The sequence below is a fragment of the Leptinotarsa decemlineata genome, unplaced genomic scaffold (assembly GCF_025532065.1).
Source record: "Leptinotarsa decemlineata unplaced genomic scaffold, Ldec_3_MD MMD2_tig00026328_RagTag_RagTag, whole genome shotgun sequence".
NCBI lineage: Eukaryota > Metazoa > Arthropoda > Insecta > Coleoptera > Chrysomelidae > Leptinotarsa > Leptinotarsa decemlineata.
Genome location: NW_027412688.1, coordinates 37,370,390 through 37,385,657, shown reverse-complemented (window position 1 = coordinate 37,385,657; position 15,268 = coordinate 37,370,390). Strand labels below are relative to the sequence as shown.

Sequence of the window (15,268 nt, the reverse complement as noted above, 5' to 3'; positions counted from 1 at the left end):
TATTATTTTTTGACTGAGAAGAGTTAATTTATATTAAATAACTCAAAGACAACCCTTTTTCCTTGAACATTTTTTATTAAAATTATTGAACTGACAGTCAATCATTTTACTGAAAACTCTCTCATCTGCAGATTTCAACATATACTTATTTTATATGTTTCCAGTGAAAATCTATAAAAGTTTTATGTTTTTTTATTCATTGAGCAACACATTGTAAGCTACGTTAAACCTGAAATGATAATGTAATGTGTAACCTCCAAGTAGTGTTTGGAAAAAATGCAGCACTTCGATAACTCGTAAAAACGGACAAAATTTTTTGAATACATATAAAGTATAGCTTATATATTTTACATTGTGTGTTGTCTACACTGTATGTTATATTGGTGAATAAATATATTGTATTTTATGTAATTTTATCTATTACTCTGTTTCTCATTATCTGTCAGAAAAAAATTTGACTAGATATATACTGATATAGTCCTGATATATGTGATGTAGTCCTACGCGTAAAATTTTGAGAAACCAAGAAGCTATTGAATTGACTGAATATACGAGGTCAGCGACATCTCATCCTAAGAAGCCATCTATGAGATTGACAATTGACAGAGAACTCATATCTAGAATGTCAATGGTAAAAGTGGCTCCCCAGACGGTCAGTTGTAAAGTCAATCATCGACCGACGATGATATTCGTTTTCTGCCTTTCACTGCAAGGCAGTGCAGAGCTCAAACAACGCATTAATAATTCAACACCATTCACTCTTTAATGTGAGATTTCCACTTGAAAGATTACAAAGCCCATAAGTAAGATTTTGGTGTATCATGAAATTTATAGTACCTACTTTAACCACCAGAGAGCGATGGAAGTACGATGTCGGCCATGGACAAAGGAATAGTAGTATTCATATTCATAGGGCCATAATGTCGGCTTTAATTTGATTACCAACAGAAATGGGTAGAAGTTTCTGACAACCAGCCACGGAAGTTGTTCAAATGACTTGACACATTTGATTTCACCAAGAGTGTACATATCAGAAATATGCGACGGACTGTGGTTGCTAATCGTTTCGAGGTTAAACTCAGTACAACTCGAACTTCACTGTTTGAGAATTCTTTTATTTGGAGAACTGCGTTTATGTGGAATAAACTTGCAAAAAAGTTGAGAGAAAATCACGCGGTGATAGTTTATATTATTGCAACAATTCAGAACCAAAAGAGGTCTTACTGTATTCATCTCCTGTGGAACTCCATATTCATTAAATTTGCGAAATATAAAAAAAATACTCTGGTAATCTGTTTACGATCAATTTTACTGCAGTTTTTTTTCACACCAAACCGTTATTTTAACACCTCGACACGTGTTTCGATCACCAAGTGATCATCTTCAAGAGGAAGATCAAACTGATCTTCCTCTTGAAGATGGCTTCGTTAAAAATTATATTTGGTCGGGTTTTAAATATGTGTGAACCACAATAATCCCTCACGAGTTATAAAATAGTGTCGAATAAACTCACTTCCCACTTACCTACCGTTTAAAAAAACTTTTTAAAGGTTAGATAAGTAATAAATACTCATTCATATTTTTGTGTGTACACATTGCACATGTAAACAATTCCCTCAATTATTTTTTTTCTGAATAGGGACCCCAAAAAAAATTACTTGTCGGATAGCTTTAGTGACTGAGCCTTAATCAATCATAATAATTAAAAAGAAGATGTGAACTAAAGACAGTTGACAGCCGATAATTTAGTTTATAGTTTTTCAATAACAATATTATTCACCGAACAATATTATTCACTGGCCAAATGCGCCAGGCAGAAAGCAACGATCATTGAAAATAAATTGAATGATACTAATTCTCAGCTGAATTCGTACAAAAATTTGATAGGAAAAATAAACAAAATGTTCAGGTTTTGAAGTTAATGTTGAAACCATAAATCTCTTTTAGCCTTTTGGTAAAAACTATAAAAGCTTTGAATGATTTTTGGTATCAATAAATGTTGATTTAGGTTTGCCTATAATAGAGTTGGAAGTACAACCATCAGTTTCCATACTCTTTCTTTCTAATGTGCACTCAGGTTATGGAATTCGCAGGTTGTGGGAATTCTCAAATATCTTCCTATATTTGGCAAACTGTACAATAATGTATGTATGAGATGGTTTGTTGAAAACGGAAATCACGTTTTTTTTATTGATTTTAGATATAATTAAGCAACGGAAATTAATTTGTTGTATAGAGATACTTACTGTTTGACCCTAATCTTTGTTCATTTAGTGTTTAATGATGGATATGAATCATGAAGAGTCAATTATGAGGAAGGATAATTTTCTTCCTGAAAATGTTGATATCAAAATAGAAATAGTGAAAGAAGAGATGAGAGAAGATTTGATGATCAAATGTGAAGCCTGTAAGGAGTCTATAATTGGAACAATATGCATTCATAACATGCAATGTAAGTAAATTGTTCAATTAAAACATTTCATAATTGAGATGCATCTCTAGAAGAATTATGAGAACGGACGATTACTTAAGAACAGTTGCAGGTTGTGATGGGGGCATAAAGAGTGAAATAATGGATAACCAGATAGTCACAGCCCAGGAACTCGAAGATTCCAAAGTCAAGTGTACTGATTTAGAATTGACACTAGATCAGGAAAGTTCCGTTAAAACTGAACAGTTTTCTCCATTTAATACAGACATTGTCAAAACTGAAATCAAGAGTGAAATAGAGGACGAAGACAATGTTTTTTATGAAAATTCAAGTGAAACAATTACCAATACAGAGTCCCGTTTGAATTCTGATATGTTATATCCAGATAATTTTTTGCAGGGATCCTCCAAAGAATCTCGGAAGAGTAAGTGTAGTATCTCCGTTATCACAGATCAAACATATTCTTACAGCTAACTAACCTGAATATTTGCTATTTCTGTATAAATGACCTACATTCCCTAGATTTTTCATGTATCTATTTGAGTAAATATTGGAAGAATTATCTGCTTCTGAAACATAACTGTGTTATACAACTGTGTGCATTAAAGAGTGCCTTTTCAATTATTTGAACTAATACAGTCTACTACGTGGCCATATATTTGGCTTCATTAAGAATAGATCTATAATAGACACAGCGGGGAAGGTATTACAAAATGTTATCTAACATGTGGAGAGTGGTGAATTCGCATTGCCAACCTTGTAGGATGATATTGACTTTCTGTGCAAAAAATTATCAACTTAGCTCTACCTTCTTTACCAGCTGAAAAGATTTCTATGTACCAATACATCACTAACTTCGTATTACTCAGTATTTCACTCCCATTTGATGTATGGAACTCTTTTATGTCAAGTGATTTGACAAAGCTACTGTGCTAGCGAAACATGTGATATATTTTTCAAATAAAGTTGGTGAAGATGAAATCGTGAGGTGTAGTTTTTGAAATTACTATGGATCTTCGTCAAGTAACGGCCGAATCAATCAGAAAAAAAAATGAAATGGTTGTGTGGCACTGCAGAAATATACTGTTGGGCTGCATTTTGAATGGAGTTGTTGATTTCAGATTTTAAAAAGATGTATCACTTATTATTAGTGGTTCAGCATGAACTTTATAATATTTCTGTTATTTTCATACATGAGCGATTCAAATTATATCCTTGCCTTTTTTTCAGATATTGAAACTGAGGAAAGAGAATGTTCAGATGAAAAACTTTTTGAATGTAATTTCTGCTGTAGATCATTCACTCACATCAGTGACTTGAAGAACCATGAGAGCTACCACAAGACTGAAACATCACATAGTTCTACAATTGATTCTGGAAAAAATGAGTATAAATGTGAAACCTGTTCAAAATCTTTTACTAATAGTTCTGACTTGCTGAAGCATTCTAGAATTCACACAGGGGAAAAACAATATAAATGTGATATTTGTTTAAAATCGTTTTTCCAAAGTTTTCACTTGAAAAGACATTCCAGAATTCACACAGGTGAAAAGTCTTATAAATGTGAAATCTGTTCAAAATCTTTTTTAGATAGTTCTGCTTTGAAAAGGCATTTTAGGATTCATACAGGAGAAAAACAGTATAAATGTGATATTTGTTTAAAATCTTTTTACCAAAGTTTCCACCTAAAAAGGCATTCCAGAATTCATACAGGAGAAAAGTCTTATAAATGTGAAATCTGTTCAGAATCCTTTTTTGATAGTTCCGAGTTAGGGAAGCATTCCAAAATTCACACAGGGGAAGAGACATATGAATGTACAATCTGTTCAAAATCTTTTTTTGATAGATTAGGCCTAGAGAGGCATTCCAATATTCATACAGAGGAAAAACCTCATAAATGTGAAATCTGTTCTAAATCTTTTTTTGGTGTTTCAAAGTTGCAGAGGCATTTGAGAATTCACACAGGAGATAAACCATTTAAATGTGAAATCTGTTCAAAACCTTTTTCCGATAGTTCTGACTTGCGAAGGCATTCTGCAATTCATACAGGACAGAAAACATATAATTGTATAATCTGTTCGAAATCTTTTTTTTATAGTTCTGGCTTATCAAGGCATTTCCAAATTCACACAAAGGAAAAATCTTATAAATGTGAAATCTGTTCAAAATCTTTTTTTGATGGTTCTCATTTGCAGAGGCATTTGAGAATGCACACAGGAGATAAACCATATAAATGTGAAGTCTGTTCAAAATCTTTCTCCTCTAACGGTCACTTGAAGACTCATTTTAAAACTCACACTGGAGAAAAACCACATAAATGTGAAATCTGCTCAAAATCTTTTGTCACGAATTCTCACTTGACAAGGCATTTCAGAATTCATACTAGGTAACATATTCAAATAACACTTTTATCAAAGTGTATCAAAATTATTCATTTAAACTGCCAGTCGGTCATTGATGATATATGTAAATATCAATATCATGAATATTATCAAGAATAATTTTATTGAAAACTCTTATCTAAAGATATTAATATATACTTATTATATATGTTTACAGTGAAAATCTGTTTTTTTTATTCCTTGAAAGTATATTTTAAACAACCAGTTTACAGTGTTTTTTTAATCTTCATGCTATATTATATATTATTTCATATTTTACTTTTTTTGGACAATAAAGAGCATATTCTCTCTCTCTCTGAGCCGCTTAGATAACAGTTCGTTATGAGCCGCCTAACATGTTCAATAAATTCAGCCTTCTTTCTACACACATAGAAAATTACAATAATGTCAACTATGGTGTCAGAAAAAATCATATATACACATGGCGGTGTTCTCATGTTGGTACATAAAGATATAGTCAAAGAAAGTGACTATGTAAACAATCTCTACTTACGAGCTACACATTGTATGCTGAGTTGAACCTGAAATGATAAATAAGGTAATCTCGACCTCCAAGTGGACGATTTTGAAGTGTTTCTAAACAGACTGTCTTGGACAGGTTTTTAACCACCTAGATGACTATCAAGAAATCTCCAAATATTGATATTTTTAAATCCAAACTTGAAGCATTACTTATAGAGAAAATCTGTTACACTATTAATGAATTTATATCATGATTCTATCTACAAGAGGGTGTTAATTCAACAATAGATTTTTATATTTGTGCTAAGGATCAAATAACATTTAAAATTTGTATTATCACACTTTTAACGTTTTTCAAATGTGTTCTTGTGTATCTGCTTTCATTTAGTATTCACTGAGATATTACAGTTTAGAGTAGACTCATAAAAACAGACAAAACTTTTGAATACAGATAATTGATAGGTTATATGCATTTTACATAGTCTGTTGTCTTCATTGTTTGTTATATTTTAGTGAATAGATCTATTGTACTTGATGTAGTTTTATTTATTAATCTGTGTCTCTGAATATCCGTTAGGAGATTTGACTAGATAAATACTGAATATTTTTCAGTGCTTTAGATTAAATTTAAAAAAACCGTTAAATTGACGATATGTGAGGTCAGCAACATATTCCCTTCCGAAAACGCCATCTATGAGATTTCCATAAAACTCCTTCCTGTGATAAATGATACATACATGAACTTCAGGGAAGCTTTGAAAGATTTTTTTTGTTAGAGAGCTCATTATAATTTGTCAGAGATACTTTTTAATTTAACTTGTGTATGACTGTAATATTGTCAGATGGAGAGATATTTCACACAGATGATTTCGCCTTAAGATTGATAAGGATCATTTAGTTTTACAATCGTACACCTACAGGATTTAAAAATGTAACAAGTTTTTTCTTTCAAGGCTAGGGTGAAAGGTAGAAGGATGCTTTTACATCACTGGAGAATACCTCAGCAGTGATTTTAATGGGTTAAAACTTTTGAGTGCACATGGAACGGCACATAATTCAGTGTTTAGCAGGGTACGACTCTTGCCATCTCACCTGAAATATTAATCACTGAATAAACTGAATGAATCGACTTTGTTAAAAAGTTATATTTGGTCGAGTTCTAATATGTGCGAACCACAATAAACGTATACGTTGCATATGTAAACAAACCCCCCATTCCCTTCCTGATAGAGTTGGATGTAATGGTTGTCTACCAAACTTTAAAAATGGGTGGCAACTTCATTTTTTCTTGTGAAAAAATATCCATTAAAAATTACTTGTCGGATAGCTTGATGGATGTAGCCGTTACTACGTGGTAGGAAATCATATTGAAGAAAAGAGAATTGAAACTTTTTACGCTTTTTACCACTTTTATTTATAACTAACGTTACTGCAGTTTCGTCCTGTTAGGACAGTATCAAACTCATACATTAAACTAATATACTTATAGGACGAAACTGTAGTGTCGTTAGTTACTGGTAAATGGTAAATAACTTAGAACTTTTCAATTCTCTTCTCTTCATTGTCGGATAGCTTTAGTGACTGAGGCTTAAGCAATTTAGGTAATAGTTTTAAAGAAGATGAGACAGTTGACAGGCAACAATTTGGTCCCTATGTTAGTTTACCGTTTTTCAATAAAAGTTGAAAACACTCTTTTCACTGGCCAAATATGCCACGCAGAAAGCAACGATCATACAAAATAAACTGAAGGATACTAATTCTCCGTTGACGTCCTACAAAAATTTGGTAGGTAAAATAGAAATGAATTTTTTTTCAGGTTATGATGATAATGTTGAACCCACAAATCTTTTAAGGCCTACGGTAAAAACTATAGAACCTTTGAATGATTCTTGGGATCAATAAATGTTGATTTAGATTTACCTGACAAGGATAACATTTGACCGACCATTCTTAAATTTGCACTATCAGAAAATACACACCGTTTCCATTTTTGAATAGCGAAACATGTGTTGCCTTTTTGTGAAAATCCCACAATGAAGTGCTTATTGAATGAGTTAAGGATTATCATCAAGTATAGGCTGATTCCGTCACATATCTTTCTTATAATGGCTGTAAGATAATTAATAAATTACCCACCGATATCAAAGATATACATAGATTTGAGAGATTCAACAAAGTATTGATATCACTGTTGTTGAAAAAGTCTGTCTAGTCTCTGAAACTATAGTTTATTTATATATTTTTTCAATAATACTGTCAAACCTCGTGTGGTTGCTGTTTAGTTTATTTGACACTATTTCTGTCGACATTGTATCTCAATATTTTAATGAAATAAAGGAACTATCATTGTTATTAATACTTTTTCTCAAATGTTCCAAAAAAATGTCTATAACGATTGTAAAATTACGTTTCAATATTCTAAAGCGTGTTTGCATATGTTTAGAATTTTTTTTAATAGCATCTGATAGGAAAAATATTTGATCTTCCTTAATCTTTTCTGGTTTACTTTCATCCACCACTTGCCTTCCTCTTATTGAGTCAGCAGATAGAGGTCGTTTCTTTACTCCAGACATCCTATTTAATTTGTAATTATTTCAATTGAGTAAGTATTTACGAGAAATAATTAATGCAATAAATGCTTTAATAAGCCAATTTGATAAAGTTCAACAAAAATAGTGATTAGTGTTTAAGAGTGTTTAGTGTTTACACGAGCATTGATGTGGTTTTTAGTAACATCAATTATAAGGATGTAAACGTCTGATATGTACTTTCAACAATCCCCTGCTCGTGCTGTTTCTGAGTGGTATATCGCTGAATAATCTCTAAATTACTAAAAAGAGCTTAGCTTGATGATTTGACTCCATTGACTATCTTTTCTAATTGAGTTAGTTATACTGATTTGTGATGTTTCAAATTTCAAGTTGTAAGGGGAAGCTTTATTATGGCCAGTTACATCTGAGACTCAAGACGCGACTGATAACGTAAGAATTTTTTGTTGATTAATTTTTCCGACACATTTTATTTTCGTTTTAACTATTTCCATCCCCTTTCATTTTAATGTGCACTCCGGTTAAGGAATTCACAAGTTGTGAGAATTCTCAAATCTCTTCCTATATTTGGCAAACTATACAATAATGTCTGTATAAGATGATTTGTTGAAAACTGAAATCATGTTTATTATCGATTTTAGATATGTTTGATCGTAATCTTTGTTTATTCAGTGTTTAATGATGGATATTAATCATGAAGAGTCGATTATGAGGAAGGATAATTTTCTTCCTGAAAATGTTGATATCAAAAAAGAAATAGTAGAAGAAGAGATGACGGAAGATTTGATTATTAAATGTGAAGCCTGTAAGGAGTCTATAAGTGGAACGGTCTGCATTCATAACATGAAATGTAAGTTAAATTATTCGGGTAAAATATATCATATTTGAGATGCATCTCTAGATGAATTATGAGAACGGACGATTGCTTAAGAATAGTTGCAGGTTCTGATGGGGATATAAAGAATGATTCAATGGATAACCAGATGGTCACAGCCCAGGAACTGGAAGATTCCAAAGTCAAATGTACTGATTTAGAATTGACACTAGACCAGGAAAGTTCCGTTGATACTGAACAAGTTTTGTCAATCGACACTGATATTGTCAAAAGTGAAATCAAGAGCGAAATAGAGGATGAGCAGGATGAAGACACTGTTTTTTATGAAAATTCAAGTGAAAAAATTACCAATGCAGAGGCCTGTTTGAAATCTAATATGTTATATCCAGAACATTTTGTGCAGAAGAGTAAGTGTAGTATCTCGGTTCTCACAAATAAAACATATTATCATCTTACAGATAACTAGCCTAAATATTTTCTATTTCCACGTTGCCTAGATCTTTCATGTATCTATTTGAGTATAAATTGGAAAAATTATTTGCTTCTGAAACATAACTGTGTTATAAAACTTTGATCATGTTTTTGTTTCTCGGGAGGACTGAAGTGAATTAATCATTCAAGTTTTTTCTTCTGTATCAACTTTTTTTATGAATGAAGTCACTAAATTTTTCTTGAACGTCACGATTTAGGAATTCTATATGATAGAATCGAAATAATATTTGTATTACCTTAAAATAAACATATAAGGTTTCCTTTTTACAATATTGAAATTTCCTCTCTACCTTCATCCATTATTGATTTCTTCCTGAGCTTCATGGATGGTGATTTTAATAAGATGTTCCATTTGTTACTAATGATCCAGAATGAACTTGATAATATTTTAGTTCTTTTCAGATACTGAAACTGAGGAAAGAGAATGTGCAGATGAAAAACTCCTTCAATGTAATTTCTGCTCGAGATCATTCACTCACTACAAGAACTTGAAGAACCATGAGAGATACCACAAAACTGAAACATCACATAGTTCTACAGTTGATTCAGAAAAAAAGGAGTATAAATGTGAAATCTGTTCCAAATCTTTCTCTCGTAGTTCTACCTTGAAAAGGCATTCTAGAATTCATTCACGAAAAAAACCATATAAATGTGAAATCTGTTCAAAATCTTTTGTTGATAGTTCTAATATGCAGAGGCATTATAGAATTCACACAGGGGAAAAACCTTATAAATGTGAACATTGTTTTAAATCTTTTTTCTCTAGATCTGATCTTAAGAGGCATTCCACAACTCACATAGGAGAAAATGCTCGTACATGTGATATCTGTTCAAAGTCTTTTTCTGATAGTTCCCTGTTACGAAAACATTCCAGAATACACACAGGGAAAGGAACGTATAAATGTATAACATGTTCAAAATGTTTTTCATATAGTTCTGCCCTAGCGAGACATTCCAAAATTCATACTGGGGAAAAACCTTATAAATGTGAAATCTGTTCAAAATCTTTTGTTGATAGTTCTAATATGCAGAGGCATTATAGAATTCACACAGGGGAAAAACCTTATAAATGTGAAGTTTGTTCAAAATCTTTTTTGGATAGTTCTGCCTTCGAAAGACATTATAGAATTCACACCGGGGAAAAACCATACAAATGTGAAATATGTTCAAAATCTTTTTTCTCTAATTATCACTTGAAGACACATCATAAAATTCACACAGGAGATAAACCATATAAATGTGAAATCTGTTCAAAATCGTTTGTCACTAATTCTCACTTGAAGACACATTATAAAATTCATACGGGGGAAAAACCATACAAATGTGAAATCTGTTCAAAATCGTTTTTCTCTAGTTATCACTTGAAGACACATCATAAAATTCATACGGGGGAAAAACCTCATAAATGTGAAATCTGTTCAAAATCTTTCACTGATAGTTCTACTATGCAGAGACATTATAGAATTCATATAGAGGAAAAACCATATAAATGTGAAATTTGTTCAAAATTTTTTGTGGACAGTTCTGCCATGAAGAAGCATTCTAGAATTCACACAGGAGAAAAACCATACAAATGTGAAATATGTTCAAAATCTTTTTTCTCTAATTGTCACTTGAAGACACATCATAAAATTCACACAGGAGATAAACCATATAAATGTGAAATCTGTTCAAAATCTTTCTCCTCTAACGGTCACTTGAAGACTCATTTTAAAACTCACACTGGAGAAAAACCACATAAATGTCAAATCTGCTCAAAATCTTTTGTCACGAATTCTCACTTGACAAGGCATTTCAGAATTCATACTAGGTAACATATTCAAATAACACTTTTATCAAAGTGTATCAAAATTATTCATTTAAACTGCCAGTCAGTCATTGATGATATATGTAAATATCAATATCATGAATATTATCAAGAATAATTTTATTGAAAACTCTTATCTACCGATATTAATATATACTTATTATATATGTTTACAGTGAAAATCTGTTTTTTTTATTCCTTGAAAGTATATTTTAAACAACCAGTTTACAGTGTTTTTTTAATCTTTATGCTATATTATATATTATTTCATATTTTATTTTTTTTGGACAATAAAGAGCATATTCTCTCTCTCTGAGCCGCTTAGATAACAGTTCATTATGAGCCGCCTAACATGTTCAATAAATTCAGCCTTCTTTCTACACACATAGAAAATTACAATAATAGAGAGTTATCGCCACTCCTCTGAAAAATACGGTAACGTTATATTGACATCTACGCTTGCGCAGATTGCTGTATTTTGGAAATAGCGTTAAAGGCAAATACCGTATTACGGTATTTTGAAAGAATACCGTAAGGTTACCGTATTATGATCGTGACTCTTCGGATATGTCCGCATGTCATTTGTACCGAATCGGAAAGAAGAAGAAAATTTCAAAAATGAACTGTATACTATGGCTTCACTCTGGTATTCCGGATATTTTATAGTGAGTGTAATAAGATGACACAAAACAAAAGTCGGTTAAGATTTACATATGAAAATGATATTATATTAGCTAGAGAAGTATTAAGTCAGAATCCCTATGAGGATGCTGTAAGATGGGAAACAATCCAAACTAATGTTAATATCTTAACCACAAAAAAATTTACAATACGAGCACTAAAGGAACACTTAAATATGCTCATATTACAATATGTAAAAAAGGATAAAATTAACAGATCCAAGTAAGTATCATGTAATTACTTCATTACTGTTATTACCTAATGAAAATTGTATTTTAGATCTGGGGTGGAAGAGGTTTATTCGGAATTGGATCAACTTCTACAGGAAATAAGCGATATTGCCAAAAATGAAATGGTTACGTCGGAGAAAAAAAAACGAAAAACAATTATTGACCATATTGGCAAAAAAAGGAAAAGAAGCCAGAGATTTAGCAATGAAGTCCCACATTATAAATAAAGAAAATGAAATAATCATTTCAGATCATGATTATGGTAGGTATATTTTTACTTTTTTTTATCTAAAACGAGAGTTGCATGGTGAAAATATATTTTGTTACATTACATTTTGTCAAATTTAAAATATATTTTCAGTCAAATCGAATGCTGAAGAAATTACAGCAGATGTGGATTTACATTGTCTGATTGAAGAACCAGATTCAGTGACCACACATACCCCAAACGTGAAACGAAATATTTTGAGTAAGTAATATTCAAATAATTATTTTGTGTAAGCACTTAGCACAATTGGGGCTAGTTGAAAACGGCCATCGATGGCCATTGACTAGGGTTCTTACCTTGACTAGGGTTCCAACCCAGAACCATGCGGTTCTCAGTCAGAAGCTCTCCTACCCTTTTCTTACTCCACATGTTGAACTTTTTCACAAATTATTTTTAGCACCAACCAGAAAAAGAAAATGTAATCCAGCCATGAAAAAAAATGCGTTGGATTATTTGGAAAAAAAGCGGGAGTGGGAAATTGCCGTTAGAAAGAAGGAACTGGCGTTAAAAGAAAGGCAATTAGATTTAGAAGAAAAAAACACATACTAGAAAGAGAGAAGTTTGAAGCAGAAAAATTGGAAAAAGCAGAAAAAAGGAAAATGAAACAAGAAAAGTTTCTACAAGACAAAGAGGAAAGAAAACAAATAATTGAAATGATTAAAGTGCAAATGAAACTATTGCAGCAGTTTGTAACATTGAGTAATACCTCTAAGTTAGTGTAGTGTGGGTTTATTTAAATATAGATTTTAGTTGTACAGGTTTTTATTTTTGAGTTAGCTTAGATAATCCTTTATAAAGTAGGTTATTGTAAATAAAAATGTCCAACATTTAGTGTTCACTGTTTATATTTTACATATATACTTGTTTGGAAGTTACGCTGTTAAACTCCCAAGTATTCTTCTAAATTTGGAGGTACCACATTAAAATATTGACTCGTCTGACTGCCATATAGGGAAGTATGGCAATTTGTTAACAGTACAGCCACTTTATAAAGTTGTTCTATGTCTTGAACAAGAAGTTTCTGATTTTTCTTGAAATCTAAAAAAGCAAATTCTGTAGTAACTTTCTGGAAACCCCATTCTACAGCTTGTCTAACTGCACTCATGCTTCTATTAAACTCCTGTTGTTGTGGAGTTAAGTGCTGGTTTCCGTAAGGACATATCAATAGATCTCTTATACCATATGCTAGATCACCATATAAAACAAAATTTTCTCCATTTGGAAATCTCGCAACTATGTCCAATTCATCGTACAAATGGGAGATCCGAAAAATACCTGCATCATGTCTTCGACCTGGATATGCACCTTTCAGGCTTAATATCAATCCATCAGGGCTCAACAATGATTGATATTTTACACAATGATACCGTTTGTGTCCAGAATAATAATTTTCTTGTTCTTCTGTAGGTCTGCAAATGGCTCGTGTTGTGCCATCAATAAATCCCCAGCAGTTATTCAAGGGAGCATCTTTGGCAAATACTGCCTAAAATGAGAGATATTTGTTAAAAATGCTATTTTAAGCAACATTCAGAATTAATAAGCTTTGCAAGAATTTTACAAATGCCTAGAATTTTTTAGAAAACTTACATGTGAGTAGTACCTTAACTTGTCTAGATTCAACCAGGGTAAATTCTGTAAATTTTCAATTAAATGACCATGATTTTGGTATATTATATCTGCTACTTCATTTGCAATCTGCGATAATGATTGTGCAGATAATCCAAACAATGGCTCCAAATCACATAGCCGATTAGGATATGCTAATCTTCGCAACAAAATACAAAGTCCATGTAGCCCTGGAATTAAAAAGATCATTTGAAATATTAACAACTCCAATGAAATATAAGAGCATAAGTTTATTCAAATAAATTAGATCGTTTTTTTACTCACCAGAAATACGATGCCTTTGTTGGGTAACTATTTCATTAGGTAGGCCAAGAGCTCTTGCTAAACGAATTATATTGTCTTTGTCGAAACGGAAGTTATTTTTTACTTCAGCAGGAACTAATTCGTTTAAATCAAACCGTCCATAACGTTCTGCTCGATTTCCCACTGCATTCTCTCCTTCATTAAGAATTTCAAATAAAATTGCATCCTCAATATCGTCGTCGTAGCCACCACCAATAATCACAGCTTCCAGAATATTATTCATAATAAATTTTTATGTTGTGTAAATCTACCAAAATTTATTATTACCTTTTGTTTTATTGCATGAAGTTAAAATGTGCAGGTTAAAATAAAGTAATGGGGGTTATGTTATGATTGTGACATGACATATGCCATAAGTCAGTCATCATTTTTACGTATTACCAAAGTTATCGAATGTTGCGATAACTCTCTTTTTTTCATCATTCCGTAATACCGTATTGGATGTCAAAATAACGTTACCGTATTTTTCAGAGGAGTGGCGATAACTCTCTAATGTCAACTATGGTGTCAGAAAAAATCATATATACACATGGCGGTGTTCTCATGTTGGTACATAAAGATATAGTCAAAGAAAGTGACTATGTAAACAATCTCTACTTACGAGCTACACATTGTATGCTGAGTTGAACCTGAAATGATAAATAAGGTAATCTCGACCTCCAAGTGGACGATTTTGAAGTGTTTCTAAACAGACTGTCTTGGACAGGTTTTTAACCACCTAAATGACTATCAAGAAATCTCCAAATATTGATATTTTTAAATCCAAACTTGAAGCATTACTTATAGAGAAAATCTGTTACACTATTAATGAATTTATATCATGATTCTATCTACAAGAGGGTGTTAATTCAACAATAGATTTTTATATTTGTGCTAAGGATCAAATAACATTTAAAATTTGTATTATCACACTTTTAACGTTTTTCAAATGTGTTCATGTGTATCTGCTTTCATTTAGTATTCACTGAGATATTACAGTTTAAAGTAGAGTCATAAAAACAGACAAAACTTTTGAATACAGATAATTGATAGGTTATATGCATTTTACATAGTCTGTTGTCTTCATTGTTTGTTATATTTTAGTGAATAAATCTATTGTACTTGATGTAGTTTTATTTATTAATCTGTGTCTGATTATCCGTTAGGAGATTTGACTAGATAAATACTAAATATTTTTCAGTG

At 31.7% G+C, this 15,268-nt stretch overlaps 3 protein-coding genes across 12 annotated transcripts; 2 read left to right on the top strand and 1 right to left on the bottom strand.

Moving 5' to 3' along the window:
• The first annotated feature begins 1,752 nt into the window (after nt 1-1,752).
• Nucleotides 1,753-5,830, top strand: LOC111510900 (uncharacterized). Of its 4 annotated transcripts, XM_074182541.1 has the most exons (5): nt 1,753-1,954; nt 2,009-2,144; nt 2,201-2,452; nt 2,538-2,855; nt 3,662-5,830. In XM_074182541.1, the coding sequence occupies exons 3-5, from the start codon at nt 2,281-2,283 to the stop codon at nt 4,819-4,821; spliced, it is 1,650 nt and encodes a 549-aa protein (XP_074038642.1). In that variant the 5' UTR covers nt 1,753-1,954; nt 2,009-2,144; nt 2,201-2,280; the 3' UTR covers nt 4,822-5,830. The 4 variants fall into 4 exon arrangements, with proteins under 4 accessions (XP_074038642.1, XP_074038643.1, XP_074038641.1 ...); XM_074182542.1 differs by having other exon boundaries at nt 1,753-2,144; nt 2,275-2,452; XM_074182540.1 differs by having other exon boundaries at nt 1,753-2,144.
• Nucleotides 5,831-6,899: 1,069 nt separating this feature from the next.
• Nucleotides 6,900-13,954, top strand: LOC111505398 (uncharacterized). Of its 7 annotated transcripts, none has more exons than XM_074182538.1 (7): nt 6,900-7,080; nt 8,517-8,694; nt 8,781-9,086; nt 9,574-11,881; nt 11,939-12,151; nt 12,251-12,358; nt 12,555-13,954. In XM_074182538.1, exons 2-4 carry the CDS (start codon nt 8,523-8,525, stop codon nt 10,983-10,985), a joined length of 1,890 nt encoding a protein of 629 aa, XP_074038639.1. In that variant the 5' UTR covers nt 6,900-7,080; nt 8,517-8,522; the 3' UTR covers nt 10,986-11,881; nt 11,939-12,151; nt 12,251-12,358; nt 12,555-13,954. The 7 variants fall into 7 exon arrangements, with proteins under 7 accessions (XP_074038639.1, XP_074038638.1, XP_074038636.1 ...); XM_074182537.1 differs by having other exon boundaries at nt 8,486-8,694; XM_074182535.1 differs by having other exon boundaries at nt 6,900-7,084.
• Nucleotides 12,985-14,565, bottom strand: LOC111505396 (uncharacterized). Its single transcript, XM_023160190.2, has 3 exons — nt 14,048-14,565; nt 13,745-13,953; nt 12,985-13,640 (listed from the first exon to the last, which is right to left on the bottom strand). The coding sequence occupies exons 1-3, from the start codon at nt 14,307-14,309 to the stop codon at nt 13,038-13,040; spliced, it is 1,074 nt and encodes a 357-aa protein (XP_023015958.2). The 5' UTR covers nt 14,310-14,565; the 3' UTR covers nt 12,985-13,037.
• Nucleotides 14,566-15,268: the final 703 nt, after the last annotated feature.